The 16055-nt window shown below is 40.9% G+C and overlaps 1 protein-coding gene across 1 annotated transcript; it reads left to right on the forward strand.

The window, feature by feature from the left end:
• The first annotated feature begins 1495 nt into the window (after window positions 1-1495).
• LOC137768179 (protein lifeguard 2-like) lies at window positions 1496-15792 on the forward strand. Its single transcript, XM_068549524.1, has 9 exons — window positions 1496-1766; window positions 4161-4239; window positions 4952-5005; window positions 6039-6129; window positions 8631-8668; window positions 8763-8850; window positions 10179-10268; window positions 11748-11795; window positions 15640-15792. The coding sequence occupies exons 1-9, from the start codon at window positions 1496-1498 to the stop codon at window positions 15790-15792; spliced, it is 912 nt and encodes a 303-aa protein (XP_068405625.1).
• The last annotated feature ends 263 nt before the right edge of the window (window positions 15793-16055 follow it).

The raw sequence follows: 16055 nt of genomic DNA on the forward strand, positions 1-16055 counted from the left end.
GTGGGACAGGAGGTCAGTAGCAGGGGCTTCCTTGAGTCTTCATGTCCCCAAGAGGTTAACGGGGTCCTTTTTCTTTGCCATTTTGGTCTGCTTGGTACTGGTTTTCTGAGAACTATGTCCTGCTGCAAAACGCTGTGGCAAAGCTCATCATAATCTCTTACCTGGATTTCTGGTCTCTTTGCTTCCACTTTTGGTTACTCTGGCCCATTATCCACACTGTGCCTCGTGTAATCTTTCTAGTCAGATCCTCATGGCCTCCTGCTGGAAGACCTTCAGTGATTCTCCATTGTATTAATTATTCATTGCTGCTGTAAAAAATTACTACAAACGTAACACCTTAACACAACACAAATGTATTATCTTACAGTTCTGGAAGTCAGAAGTCTGAAATCAGTTTCACTGGGCTAAAATCAAGGTGTCAGCAGCGCTGTATTCCTTTCTGGAGGCTCTCGGGAAGAATACATTTCCTTACCTTTTCCGACTTCTACAGGCCTCCCACATTTCTTGGCTCATGGTCCCTTCCTCCATCTTTAAAAACAGCCACTGCATCACTCTGACCTATGTTTCTCTTGTCACATCTTCTTCTCGGATGCTGATCCTCCTGCCTCTTATAAGTATAGTCATAAGGACCCTTGTGATTCGACTGGGCCCATCCAGTTAGTCCAGGATCATATTCCCACCTCAGAGTCCTTAACTTCATCACATCGGCAATGTTGCTTTTGCCATATGGAATAACATGTTCACAGGTTCAGGGATGAGGATGTGGACATGTTTGGGGGACCACTATTCAGTCATGGCTTGGGGATGAACTTGGCTTGCCAGCCCCGCAGTGACTGGCCCCCACTACTCTCCTGTCTAAACTCACTCTGCTTTCCCCTTTGAACTCCCTACTCCAGCCACATGAACTTCTTTCAGTTTCTGGAGCCTGCCCTCTCTGCTTCCTCCAGTCCTGGTCCAGGCTGATTCCTCTGCCTGAGAAAACCTTTCCCTACCTCTTCACCTGACTAACTCCTCCTCATCTTCCAGCCTTGGCTTAAACCTCACTTTCTCTGGAAGGTTTGGACAACCTCTTCTACTCCCTGAATCTTCTTCCAGACTTTGTTGCTCTCATAACATCCTCCATTGTTTCTGGCCCTGCTTATACTGCCTTTTATATTATTGCTTATTTGATTATCTTCTCTCCCAAAATGTAAGCTCTTTGAGGGCAAAGGTGACAAGGGCAGCTCCACACAAGAGGGAGTTTATTAACTCCTTGCAGAATGAATTCATAAACATATTAATTTCATAATAGGATGCAAGTTATTTTACTCTGTAGGCCTCATATTAAAAGTATTTGTTCATCATTCATTCAACAAATATGTGTTGAGCACTGACTTGGGAAGTACTGAACCAAGGAGTTGAAATTAAGAAAAAAATCATCTAATGTTATGAAGATGCTAAGGTTGTAGTGGTATGGTCATAAGGACCTGAATAACAATTTTCCCTTTCTAGGAAAATGGACTTGGAGGTCAGTGAACCAATAGACTTTAGTTCTGGAGATCATCAATATCTGGTTCAGAAAGCAGCAGATGATAATATCCAGACCAAGTCTGCTCGGTCCTACGGAACTTCATCTTCAACTCATGGGCCACAACAAACTCATGGGAATCCACACTCCAAAGCTGGTGAGCAAGGGGATACCTATGTGGTAGAAATTTCAGCAGAGACCACCACAGAGGACAGCAATCCTTTATCTGGCCCATTCTCAGAAGCAGCTATCCGCAGAGGTGAGAATATAGAAATGACCTTTTCGGAAGAGAAAAGCAAATGTTCTCTTAAAATGTTTACACAGGGTGGATTGTAGGATTTAATTTTGCTTTTAGTTTTTTCCCAGTCATGCTATACCATGAAACATGACATAGGCCTGCAATAAAAGATGGTCCCCAAGTTTTCCAGGGCATTCATAAATTCATGATACACATATTATGGTGAATAACGTGGTTTTCTCAGGAAACGTGAATTAGTCATTGAACGTAGAATGTTCTTACCTACATACAAGGTGATACCATGATATTGGCTTAAGTTTTAAAGAATACTAATTCAGAGCCCTACATATTAATTCTGTATAGGAAATACATTCAGCTGTACAGAAGTCCGAAAAACTGTGGCTTAAATAAATGAGAATTTTTTTTTCTTTCATGAAATATGAAGTTGGAAGGTAGGCAATTCAAAGCAAATGCTTAGGTCCCCGGTGAACACTCTGCCACCTTTACGCCTTCTTAGGACCTGGACGACTTGAAGATGGACTGTGAATCTCATTGCTGTCTCCCTGTGGCCCTCACCCTCTACCTTGTGGCTGGAAAGAGGCCTTCTGGAGCTCCTAGTTGGCAGCTGAGGCTGCAATGGCCATTATGACTCCCTGACATGGATGGCAGTTTGTGTTGGTTGTTGGCTCTCTTCTTGTGGCTTGAGCTTCTCATCACATGGAGCTGGGTCCCAAGAAGAGGTAGACCAGATGGACAAGCCCCAGTGTGTAAGCATTTATCAAGCCTCTACTAATCAAGCCAGTGTTAATGTCTCACTGGCCAACACGTCATGTGGTCAAGCCCAGCGTCAATGTGGGAGGGCACTCCACAGGTTTTGCCCAATTTAAATTCTTATTTGTCTTCTTGTAATTGGATTGTAAGTGTTCTTTATGTATTAGATCCCTTTTCAGATACATGATATGCAAATATTTTCTCCCAGTTTGTGGGTTTTCTTTCACTTTCTTGATGGTGTCATTTGAAGCACAAAGCTTTTACTTTTGATGAAATCAATTTATTTGGTTTTTTTTTCCTTGCTTGTGTTTTAGGTATCATATCTAAAAAAATCACTGCCTAATCCATGCTCACAATGATTTACACCTATGCTTTCTTCCAAGAATTATATTTTTTATGTTTATGTCTATGATCCATGTTTAACTAATTAACTTTTGTGTATGTTTGATATGAGAAAGGGGCCCAAATTCATCATTTTATATGTGTATCTCCAATTGTCCCAGCACCATTTGTTGAAAAGACTCATCTTTCTCCATTGAATTGTTCTAGTATGTTTGTTAGAAATCAATTGACCATATTTGTAGGATTGACCACAAATGTAAGGGACTATTTTAGGGCTCTCAATTCTACCTCATTGATCTATATGTCTAGTCTTATGTGGCTGGACCACATTTAATATCTATTCCCTCACAGTCCTTGATACATACTAGATGTGAATTTAATGTTAAATAAGTGGCTATTTTAATGTAGGCAGCACACATTTGGGTATATATGTTCTGGCATTTTGATTAAGATAGCTCAGTCCTATTTCTTTGTTGTCACACTTCAAATGCACAGAAACTGCCCAGCAGAAGGACACAGTTGACAATCCTATAAGTCAACTTTAAGCAGCATTCTTTCTTTTTTTTTCTTCTAAAACTGGGATAAGGCCACAAAAAAGTAAATGGTCATCACCGGTGTCATATTCCGAGGGCTCCAGGAAAACCTGTGTAGTCAGCTGGAAGTAAGCAAACAGAGATGCCAACAAGCTCTGCATTCTGCTTTGGCACGCCATTGGCTTGGAACTCCTTGGTCATACTTAACAATTCGTCAGGTTATCAAGTTTCTGCACAAGCAGGAGGGAAGGGAGTTGCTAAAGGCAGGGAGGATAGAGAGAAAAGTGGTGGAGAAGCTCTGCAAACTCCCTGCAGCCCAAGTCCCTCTGCAGAGGGGTAAACACCCTCTCCCCCAGTAGTCCCTAGGGCATCACTGGGCTCCATCTATGCAGGGGTGCAGCTGAATCCCTAATGATGGGTTTGCAACATTCTGAGACTTTCAGGTCACTTTTGGTCCTAAGGAGGATGGGGTGTCCATAATGAGGAATTAAATCCCTGAGTTTGGTCTTTAAAATTTGGGGGCTTTCATGGATAAACCCTCAGATCTTCAATAAAATGCCTCTAACAGTCTGGACTGAGTCTTTTCTGAGAGTTCTGCAGAGCTGTACTGTTGTCACTCTATTGGCCAACTCTAAACTAGCACTCCCTTTCCTATCCTCAAAAAAATCAGAGGAAAATTTTCTTTCATTAAGTGTCAAAAATACGTAATTACATTTATATTTTTACTTTTGAATATTGTGTCATAAAAATAAGGTTTCTGTCTCCTCAGCTTTCATCGTAAAAGTGTTCTTCCTCCTGTCAGTTCAGCTGCTGATCACCGGGGCAATCATCAGCCTGTTTCTCTTCTGGTAAATCTTTATTACTTATGTAAATTAAGTATTAAGCTGCCCATATTAATTCTCACTGAATAGCTCAATTTAATTTTGATCATTAAAAGATTATCTATTTTTCCTTAATCATTCATAGGATATAATATTTCTGTCGCTTTGTTTTTCTGAGGCAACTTCTAGACGAAGGTGTTGGTAGATTTCTGGAGTTTAACTTCCTAAGCTAAGAATTTTCCCTTATTTTGGGCACTATTCTCTTTTTTATTTTCCCCAAGCTATTTCCACAGATAAAACTGGGTAAAGGAAGAAAGGTGAGACTATGGAGGCTTGGAGGCTGGAGCTCTGTTAAATGCAGAAATTATTTCAGGGACTATGATCCATCACGGCTTAAACCATCCTTTGAAAATCTGTGTTTACAAACAAACATATGAGAATTTGATTACTTTTGCTTTGTGTACATATCAATCTCAGTATCTTTTAAAATTAAAACTTCACTAGGACATTTGCATTTATCCAAATTTCACTTACAACTTATGACTGTACTTTTCTGTGAATCTATTTTAAGAAGCAAGATACAGTTTTATGTTTTACTGTTTCCTTTCCCATCTGTCATTGTCAACCATTTAGGGTTTCCCCCCTTTCTTCTCATGAGATTGTTTAACTTCTACTTAAATACTACACTAGTTAGCAAAATAAGCTACTTATTGTGTAAAACTATTATTTTTTTAACCAGGAAGGCTTTAAGAGTTTGGGTGGTCAAGAATCCCTGGTTCACCTACGCACTCTTGTAAGTATTATTGGATTAAATTAAAAGTTTTTTCTACTAGCTATTGATTGATGTCCTTATTAAAAATTAGGTAAAGGTATAACATTCTTTTTTTAAATTAATTAATTAATTAATTTTTGGCTGCGTTGGGTCTTTGTTGCTACGCATGGGCTTTCTGTAGTTGCAGCGAGTTGGGGCTACTCATCATTGTGGTGTGTGGGCTTCTCATTGCGGTGGCTTCTCTTGTTGCAGAGCACAGGCTCTAGGCACGCAGGTTTCAATAGTTGTGGCATGCGGGCTCAGTAGTTGTGGCTCGTGGGCTGTAGAGCACAGGCTCAGTAGTTGTGGCGCACGGGCTTAGTTGCTCCTCGGCATGTGGGATCTTCCTGGACCAGGGCTTGAACCTGTGTCCCCTGCATTGGCAGGTGGATTCTTAACCACTGCGCCACCAGGGAAGTCCCAAGGTATAACATTCTTGAAATGACAAAATTATAAAGATGGAAAATAAGCAAATTAGTGGTTGTGGGAGTTAGGGTTTTGTGTGTGTGTGTGTGTGTGTGTGTGTGTGTGTGACCATAATGGGATGGTAGGATATCTTAATGATGAGATAGTTCCACATCTTGATTGTGGTGCTGGTTACATGGATCTGCACATAGATTTGCATCATAGGTCTATGACATAGCATTACGTATATACATGCTGTACCAATGTTACATTACTGGTTTGGGTATTCTACTTTAAATATGTAAAATGGGGGGAAACTGAGTAAAGGGTACACAGGACCTCTGTTCCTTTGCAGTTTCCTGTGAATCTACAAGTATTTCAAAATAAAAAATTTGAAAAAAGAACCCACAAGCTATGTGTGGATGGCAATGAGAAAAGTTAATTTTAAAAGCAAAAAAAAAAAAAAGAAAGAGGTAAAGGTAATAATCTACATTTTTGTTTACTTTATAATACTTATTATCAGATAATACATCTCTATATCTATCTACCTATATCATATGACATATCATATGATATAAGCAAATAACACATGGTTTTAAATTATCCCCAGGCCAGCATTTTTTGTTGTATTTATTATACTTGCTTGCTGTGGGAAGCTCCGCCGCCAGGTGCCTGCGAATTACATTCTCCTGGGATTATTTGTAAGTAAACCTCATTAGCATCCGTTGTCGTTCATCTCTGAAATATATTTTCATCACATTATTAAATTCATTCCATTTATTGTGGAAAATCTTTCTGTGGAATAATACAAATAGAAATTATTTGTGAGACATTCTCTTGGATGAACTTTGAAGTCATAAACTTACTTATGACCTGGAATCCACACCCTTTTAACAAACTAGAGAATTTGGGGACCCTGGGCTACTCCTCTGTGCCAGCAAACTTGCTTCTGAGAGGCCCACTCCAGAGTCTGGGCTACATTTCAGGAACAGTTAACCTGACTGTCCTCTGTCAGAGACAAAAAACACATTTTGTTGTGGAGAGTGAGTTCACAAATTGTGTGCAAGAAATGTAATTTTCCTTATTTTTGTAAAATTTATTTTGTTTCTTTTTCAATGTGTCCTGACTCTATTGTAATTGAGGTTTCTGTTTATTAATGTTTACACCAGTCAGGCCAAACCTCTTGCCTCCTGGAAGCAGTGGACTCTTTGAAACTCACTGACAGTAGTGTTTGCCCCTCTTAGGAAAATCCAGAACAGAATCTCAGTATGATTTAGTGTGTTGGAAAGAAAGTCAGATTCTTCGCGATTGCTCCCATGAACTGCTGACCACCCTTCCAAGTGAAGATTTACTTACCAATTCACTTGTTCCTCACCTGGTTCCACATCAGAGTTGAGGTAGCTTATAAAATATGCACAATATAAGAAGATAAGATAAATTGGTGGGGAAATCTGATGGAAGGAAAAATAAGGAAAGGAAAATAAAGCCAAAGGTGAGATTCGTGCACAAAATGCATAGTTCCATGCATTTGAGTGTGATGAGCCTAGATTTGGATCTGCGCCTCCTGGTGGTCAACGTGAGCAAGGACACGTGGTCATGACGCTGGAGAAGACTGTGTCTTTGATACCCACATCTGGGCATTTCTTCAGCTGACGGAGCGTTGAGGGGCCTTTCTTAGCTGGTGTGGGTACACTGCTCATTGTCCCGGTGAGCAAGTAGAGTCTCCCAGTTCCTGCACTTAACAGCACAGACCACACTCAGAAGGGGTGGGAGTTAAAAGCCAGACATAGAAAGATACTGGGAATCCTGGGGAAGAGACGATGGGACGGGGAGAGGTATTTTTCCAGAAATTTTTGGATGTTTTCTTTTAACTTTTTCAATAGTTCTAATGTTTATTTCAAGAAGAGATCAAAGTTACTGATCTCAAAGGAAGCTCTCATCTCCAAGGTTTTGCCGTTTATTTCTAAGCTGGTAACAGCCTAAGAGAAGAAATATTATAAAAGGGAAGGTTGAAAGCAAGCACATTGTTAAAATATCATGTGTACATGGAATAGATGCACTTAAAAAAAAAACCTATACGGTCAATAAAGACAGTTTACTTTGGTCTGTTGAACAGAGAATCAGGCTTACCCACTGGATTTGGGAGATCCAGAGAGGCAATCCGGGACTCCCGGGGCTCCGGTTCTTTTCCAGTCTCCAATCCTGGATGTCATTAGCCAGCTGGAGAAGTTCAAAGTCCCTCAGGCAGTCCTAGCACTGTGGATAGGATGTGTCCTCACATTTACTCCCGGAGACTAGAAGGTTCTTTCCTGGCTCTTGCCATGGACCAGCTAGTCTCTGGATTTGTCTCTGACGGAGCATCCTACCAGCTGGGGAATGTCCTCAGGCCTTGCAGCCGCTGCTGACTTAGTTCTTACTGGCCTGCCGGCTGCCCTGGAGCCTGACTGTGGGCCTGGGCACATCCTCATAGCCTTTTTGGTCTCATCCTCCAGCTTGACTGCCTTCTGGCTCTCAACCCCTCCCTCTCTCCCTCACTGCCCCATCCCTGGCTCCATTTGGACCATGGGAACCCTCCAGCCCCCATATAGCCCACATACAGCCCCAATGCAGCCCCGGTGCAGCCCTCTTCAGAGCCCTGGATTGGCACCTACCAATGCAGCTCCATGCTTAGTAGGTGTGTCCTCCAGCTCATCCCCTGGTACTGAGGTCTCAATCCTCATTCCACGTCTGAGGTTTGACGTATTTTATTCTCATCCAAGCACTATGGGAAAGGTCAGTACAGAAACCTTTGGTGGAGCATTAGTAGAAATAGCATATCCTGCTCTGATAAAATGTTAAGATTCTGTGTGGATGGCCCTATTTGATTAATGACAATATGGTCTACAGATAAAGCTTTTACCTTGGTTTCCACATTCCTAATTAATACATATTTAACTCACTGAATATGCTGAAAGTTGCTATTGTGTTCTAAGAAATATTTACTCATGAAATAATTTTTTCTGTCAGTCAGGGAGAACGATAAAGAATTGTATGTTTCCATTATTTATTTCCCATATTCATAGCCTGTAGCTTTGTGCGCTGGGATCATACATATTCCCACTAGCTCACTAGACCCTGCCAGAATGCACAAACCTCAAACCATCTCTTCTGGATTTTGGCCTTGGGGTTCAGGCTTCTGATTTATTGTGATTTTTGTTCCTAGACAATTCTTCAAGGTCTGCTGCTAGGAACCGTGTCAGTGTAAGTCTTTGATACACATTTGTGTGTGTGTGTGTGTGTGTGTGTGCTTTTCTTTGAATGCTATGTGAACAATAATCACAGTCTCTGGTTTTAGTTTCTATAATGCCGAGGAAGTGTTGTGGGCAACGGCAGCAACCGCTCTAGTGACGATATCACTCACTTTATTTGCTCTTCAAACAAAAGTACGTATTATCGAAGCAGATTTCTGTCATAAGGGAGTGTGTGAATATGTTTCTTTGCCCCTCCTCCCTCGGGCTCTCGGCTTTCTGTGGGCCACACCTCCATGGAGTCCTTGCCTTCAGGCTTCTGGCTTTCCTAGTAACCATGTTAAAAAAGTAAAAGGAAACAGGTAAAATTAGTTTTAATAATATATTTCATTTAACCCAGTATATGTGAAGTGTTATCATTTCGACATGTAATCAGTATAACAAAAATATTAATGAGATACCTTACATTCTTTATTTCGAAATTCAAATCCAGTGTGTATTTCATACTTGCAGCAATCTCAGTTTGAACTAACTGCATTTCCAGTGCTCAGTAGCCAAGTGTATTGAAAGCACAGCTCTAGACAAACTTTCTTAGCAGGCATCAGAGTCACCCGGAGAGCGTGTGAAACACAGAATTCACTCCTCCTGGAGTTGCTGCTTCACAAGGTCTGGGATGGGGGCCAATAACATACATTTCCCAGGCGCTGCTGATGCTTCCGGCCTGAGAACCAGACTCAGGGACCTGGTAGATTATTCTCTTGGTGTGGTAAGGGTAGGGAGTGAAATAGGAAACATAGAGGAATTAGGAAAACACTCTTGCAAGAAAATACCTTGGATTCTTTTGCTTCCTAATCCATTTTTTTTTTCAGGCCAGAAGACGAATATTCCTCTTTCTTTAAAAAAAATTCTAATCTTCCCTAGGCTGACTTGGTTACTGATTTATAGAAGCAAAACCAAAAAGCATATTAATAAATTTTAAGATTACAAAAGAATAATTAACAGTAATTTTTGAAAGCTTAGTATATGTATTTTTATTGAAATATATACATACAAATGTGAAAAAGGTACCCAGTTAACATCTTTGTCTATTTAATTCCATTAATGTAGTCTATGCACATGCTTTTAAAAATATGAATGATTATGATCATACTATACTTACAAATTTACATCCTGCTTACTCAGTGTACATTTTTTATTAGGGAAAATTTTATATAGATACAAAGAATAGTTTAATGAACTCCCATGTGCCCATTACCTAGTTTCAAAAATTATCAGTTTGTGGCTCCTGTTATTTCATCCATATCTTACCCTTTTCTCCCTCCTGAAGAAATACAACACTTTTTATGTAGCATTTTTCAGTGCTTAGGGGCTAATGGATTTCCATGGTTCTTGGGATTAGCCAGGGGAAATTATTAGCAAATGGGCCAGTTTCCGTCTAGTGGGTACACAATGCATCTCTAAACACCTTGAAATTGCTTATGGATGATAATTTAATTGGTTTTGTGTTGTTTATGTTTCCTCAGTGCGATTTCACCTTGCTAAATGGAATGCTGTTTGTTTTACTCTTCGTACTTATTATCTATGGAATTCTCTTAATCTTCATACGATCATATGTAAGTGGGATCTCCTTTGTAAACCTCAGAGAATTGTTAGAATATAGGGTGAAGTGCTGGTTGTATTGTTGGTCTGCATCCTCTGAGAAGCAGACACCAGATGGGTGAAACTTGCAAGGACTTTGATAGGAGAAATGTCTGTGGGAGAAAAGTGTGGCGGCAACGAAGGCTGGAAGAGCTGTCAGACCACGACAGCATATGTGACCCCAGGTTCAGGAGAGGGAAGGAAGGTGGGAGCACTCTGGATGTGGTGCCATCAGGGGCTCCTGGAGCTAATGTGGACCATTACAGCCGTCCGGGGTCTCCCAGGAAGGTCCTGCTGCCCCCACCAATGACTGAGATGGCGAAGCGTGACCCAGGAGCAAACTACAGTGGGTTGCACCACACAGCCACCGGGCCCTGGTCAGTTACATGCCCCTCCCCGTAGCTGAAGGTCTGTGAGGCCACCTGCTGCACCAGTTGTGGTAGGACACCACTGACAGGAGGTCTGGGCATGAAGATTGAGCTCCGACCCTAGGCGACAGCTGTCCTCCCCTGAGAGGATCTTGGGGTGAACCACTGACAGACCCTTGTTCTAAATATGTCCAACCTTGCTGGACTCTGGCAATTTTGAATCCTTCAGACTCCAGTTGTCAGCTGTTTCCTTACACCTAGCTCAGTCTGGAAACACTGTGCCTCCCCCTCTGTGTCACTGACTCCTGATTTCTCTCTTTCCCCGAGAACCTTCCCTGGTTAGCAGAGTGCTCCCCAACCCTCTAGGACTAGCTTTCTCCTCCTAAAGAGTGAACGCCATTATGCTTCTCAGATGTTATACACCACTTCCTTTTGCTCTTCTACAGCCAAACCCTTTGGCATTTAGGCCAATTTGTCACATATTCTGATCAGGGCTGTTCTGGTTGCAAGGAACACATACCGCACAGACTAGGTCAAGGCAAAGACCCAGAGACTCTCATGGAGTTCCTAGGTGGGAAGAAGAGCCAGAATTCACGGAAATGGAAACCCCACCTCCCTTTCTTGAACTGAGGTGATTGGCCATTTCTGCTTGTGAAGTAATAGCTCCAACACTAGCTCATGATAGAACTGCTGCCTGGATTCCTCTATCCTGAGAATTGATTTCTAACTGGCCTAGAGCATCTGTTTGATCCTGGTCACAGGTAAGAGGCTCTTGGTCGGTCAAGAGATTCACTGCTGTTGGAGTGTTATCTTCCACCTCTTGTCAATCAGCTCTAGCAAGGCTGTGTGAGGGTCACTATGTTCCCTGAGCTGAGGGGAGGGCACATTCTCTTGAAGAACTATGTGGATGGGGCTTGCTGAATGGAATTGAGTGGATGCTGTTGACCGACTATGTTCAAGAAAAGATTAATTCTCTCCACAGCTTTGACTTTCTTAATATCTTATCTAACAGCAGTGACCTAAGTGATCCCCTGAGTTGTTCCAAGTCTTACTCTTAATATACAGTGGTTTCCTTTCTTTTTGCAGTGGTTGCATCTATTGTATGCTGGACTTGGAACTGTGATCTTCTCACTCGTAAGTCCATTTCTCCCTTTCTTTGACAAAGAGTATGGTATGTGCATTGATGGGGCCCTAAGCCCTCTGCTAGGCCTGGAGTCAAGTGGAGTCAGTAATTCACTGCAAACCTCTCCAGGTCACTTGCTCCTTCCTCTGTCTTCTCGTCCTCCTCCTCCTCCTTTTTATTTTTTATAAAGACAATTCTTTTTAGAGCAGTTTTAGGTTCTTAGTAAAACTGAAAGAAGGGTACAGAGATTTCCCATATACTCCAGCCTCCATACACGCATGGCCTGCCCCATTATCAATAGCCCTCACCAAAGTGGTACATTTACTACAATTGATGAACCTATATTGACACATCATAATCACCCAAAGTCCTTAGTCTACATTAAGGTTCACTCTTGGTGTTGTACATTCTATGGATTTGGACAAATATATAATGATATGTGTCCATCATTGTAATATCATACAGAATATTTTCACTGCTCTAAAAGTCTTCTTTGTTCTACCAGTTGATCCCTCCCCATCCCCAACCCCTGGAAACCACTAATCTTCTTACTGTTTCCAAGTTTTGCCTTTTCCAGAATGTCATAGAGTAGGAATCATACCATATGAAGCCTTTTCAGATTGGCTTCTTTTACTTAGTATTTGCACTTTAGATTTCCTCCATGTCTTTTCATGGCTGGGTAGCTCATTTCTTTTTAGTGTTGAATAATATTCCACCATCTTGATGTACCACAGTTAATTTATTCATTCACCTACTGAGGGACATCTTGTTTGCTCTCAAGTTTTGGCAATTATGAATAAAACTGCTATAAACATCCATGTGCAGGTTTTTGTATGGACAGATGATTTCAACTCCTTTGGGTAGATACCAAGGAGCATGTTCACTGGATCATACAGTAAGAGTATGTTTAGTTTTGTAAGACAGTATTCCAAAGTGGTTGTAATATTTTGTATTCTCACTAGCAGTGTATGAGAGTTCCTGTTGCTCCATGTCCTCACCAGCATTTGGTGTTGTCAGTGTTCCAGAATTTGGCCATTCTAATAGGTGTGTAGTCGTATCTTATTGTAATTTTAATTTGCATTTTCCTGATGACATATGATGTAGAGCATCTTTTCATATGCTTATTTGCCATTTGTATATCTTCTTTGGTGAAGTGTCTGTTAAGTTCTTGGGCCCATTTTGTAATCAAGTTGTTTGTTTTCTTATTGTTGAGTTTTAAGAGTTCTTTGTATATTTAGGATAACAGTCCTTTATCAGATATTTCTTTTGTAAATATTTTCTCCCAGTCTGTGGCTTGTATTATCATTATCTTCACATTGTCTTTCACAGAGCAGACATTTTTAATTTTAATGAAGTCTAGTTCATCCACTATTTCTTTCATGGATCATACTTTTGGTGTCATATCTAAAAAAATCATCGCCATACCCAAGGTCATCTAGGTTTCCTCCTATGTTATCTTCTAGGAGTTTTATGTTTTATAATTAAGTCTATGATTCATTATGAGTTATTTTGTGAAAGGTGTAAGATCTGTGTCTAGATTCATTTTTTTGGCATGTGGATGTCCAGTTGTTTCAGCACCATTTGTTGAAGAGACTATGTTTGCTCCATTGTATTGCCTTTGCTCTTTATTCTGTCTGTTGATCTATTTGTTTAGTCTTTTCACCAATACCACACTATCTTGATTACTGTAGCTTTATAGTAAATCTTGTTGTCTGGTAGCATCAGTCCTCCAATTTTGTTCTTTTCCTTCAATATTGTATTGGCTATTCTGGGTCTTTTGTCTCTCCATATAAACTTTTGTCTCTCCATATGGTTTGTCAATATCCACAAAATAACTTGCTGGGATTTTGATTGGGATTGTGTTGAATCTATAGATCAAGTTGGGAAGAACTGATATTTTGGAAATATTGAGTCTTCCTATCCATGAACATGGAATGTCTCTCCATTTATTTAGTTCTTCCTTGATCTCATTCATCAGAGATTTATAGTTTTCCTCATATAGTTCTTGTATATATTTTGTTAGATTTATACCTAAGTATTTAAGTTTTTTGGATGCTAATGTAAATGGTATTGTGTTTTTAATTTCCAATTTCACTTATACATTGCTGCATGTAGGAAAGTAATTGACTGTTGTACAGTAACTTTGCATCCTACAACCTTGTGATAATTGCTTATTGAACCCTCAGATGCTCCTGGGGCTTCTAATCCTGACCAGGGCTTCCCTGTGGGCTGGCTGTCTCTTGCATGGTGTCCTGAGCCCTCTTCCCCTGGGGTTGGGGGGAAGACAGCTGGATCCCAGCTCACCTTACTCTCCCACTTTCCTATCTGCCTTCAAACACATAACCTCACCTGAGAGGTGCACTCCTAACCACCAATACATGAAATGATTAGGAGTCATTATCTCTCTTGTAAGAAGAAATAAGATAAAGTCAGGGGTTCTTGGAGGGGAGGAAGAAAGAAAAGCACTTTTCCACAGAAGGACTCCAGGGTGACAGATGGAGGCTAAGATCAAGGCTGGAAGCTCAGCTGCTAGAGGCCTTTTTTAAAGGATGACCAACTGTCCTCGTTTCCCTGGGACTGAGGGGTTTCTGAAGACACACAAAAGTCCTGGGCAAACTGGAATGGTTGGTCATTCTAGCTTTTTCTGCCACAGAGTTACTGGAATCAGACATAGGGAGAGGGAGGATAAGTGGGAAGGGACTTAGTGGTCCAGGTGAAGCAGTCGCTTTGGCAACCCGCAGACTTGGGTTTGACTCCCTTCTCTGCCACCTGCTACAGTGTGATCTTCCCTTCTTGGAGGCTCTGTTAACCTCACCTGCCTCAACTGGGTCATTCCCATATTACATGAGATGGCATCTATCATGAACTGATATGAGGCTACCCAGAAGGTGCCCCATTCTTTTCCTCCTGTTTCTTTCCTCCCCTCCTCCTCATTCTTAGAAGCCTGAGTGGCAACCAGGATGCAGGGAGAGCTGATACCTGAATTACCTGGGACAGGTTTCCCTGTAGTGGATGTTGTTCTAAAATGGATTGTTTTAAAGAGTCTTTAAAACCCCAAGAATTCTTTGTAATGCCAGGGTTGACTTGTCTGATGCAGCTCTGCCTCACGGCACTAGACTCTTAGTCTACAGTCTGGATATAAAGACCTGAGGAGCCGCTTGTTTTCTTTTCCTCCTTCTAATGCGCTTGTGCTGCCCACATCTGCTCACTTCGCAACAAACACAAGGGTGAGAGGGCTCTCTGACTTTTTTTCTTGATGCTTTAGAAGCTCATAATTTTACCTACCGCAGCTGAGCTAAAACATTTAATTGGGGGTTATTTAACCATATATGAGTCTTCTCATTCTATTTTGGAAATACTGACATCGTCACAAAGCCATCTCCAATGTCAAGTTTTGAAAAATGCTATCACCCAAAGGAAAGTTCAGAATTATTGCTGTGGGTGAGTCTAAATGTTGGGGAACCATCTTTATTTTCATTCTTTTTTTCAGTGAGAACATGTGGGAAAATCACAAGCACAGGGCATTTTGTAGTTTCTCTCTGTGTCCAATCTGCCCACCTGCTCTACATCACTGGCTAAAGGCACAGAGCTTTCTGGACTTGGAAGGAAAGGAAAGTAAGGCTCACAGATTTGGTCCCACTGGCTTCAGGAGAATGAAGCACTTGCTTTAATAGATAAAGCACAAACTTGGGGACATCATGAATGATTGAGGCTGTAAGAATAATATCTATAGCCACAAATTTACTCTCTGTGATATATTTACTGATGGTAAATAATTTTTCCAGATAAATTTAGGATACTTACTTGATAGAAATGTACAATTTAAGTAGCTAATTCTTCTTTCTTTTCTTTAAGTACTTGGTGATGGATGTACAGCTGATGGTGGGAGGGCACCATCATCATTCTGACCTGCACCCTGAAGAGTATGTTTTTGCTGCCCTGAACATCTACATGGACATAATCAACCTTTTCCTTTTTATTTTGCAACTGATTGGACTGGGACGGTAGTCATACGGCCAAGGCTGGCTCGTGCTGAAAAGAGGGAAGGAGGGACGCCTGTGAAGACATGCAGAGGTTACCACTCCATAAGACCTTCTATTTTAAAATACTTACTTATTTTTTTGTCAAATGAAAGTGAGCATTCAGTAAATGTTAGCTGTAGCTGTTATATATTTTTAGTTCCACTGTCACATTGCAAAACTTTCTGGTGGACATTTCTGATTTTTATAAATTCAAAAGGTGAGCTACATAACTACATACTTACAAACATT

This window comes from Eschrichtius robustus, chromosome 8 (assembly GCF_028021215.1).
Source record: "Eschrichtius robustus isolate mEscRob2 chromosome 8, mEscRob2.pri, whole genome shotgun sequence".
In the NCBI taxonomy this organism is placed as follows: Eukaryota; Metazoa; Chordata; class Mammalia; order Artiodactyla; family Eschrichtiidae; genus Eschrichtius; species Eschrichtius robustus.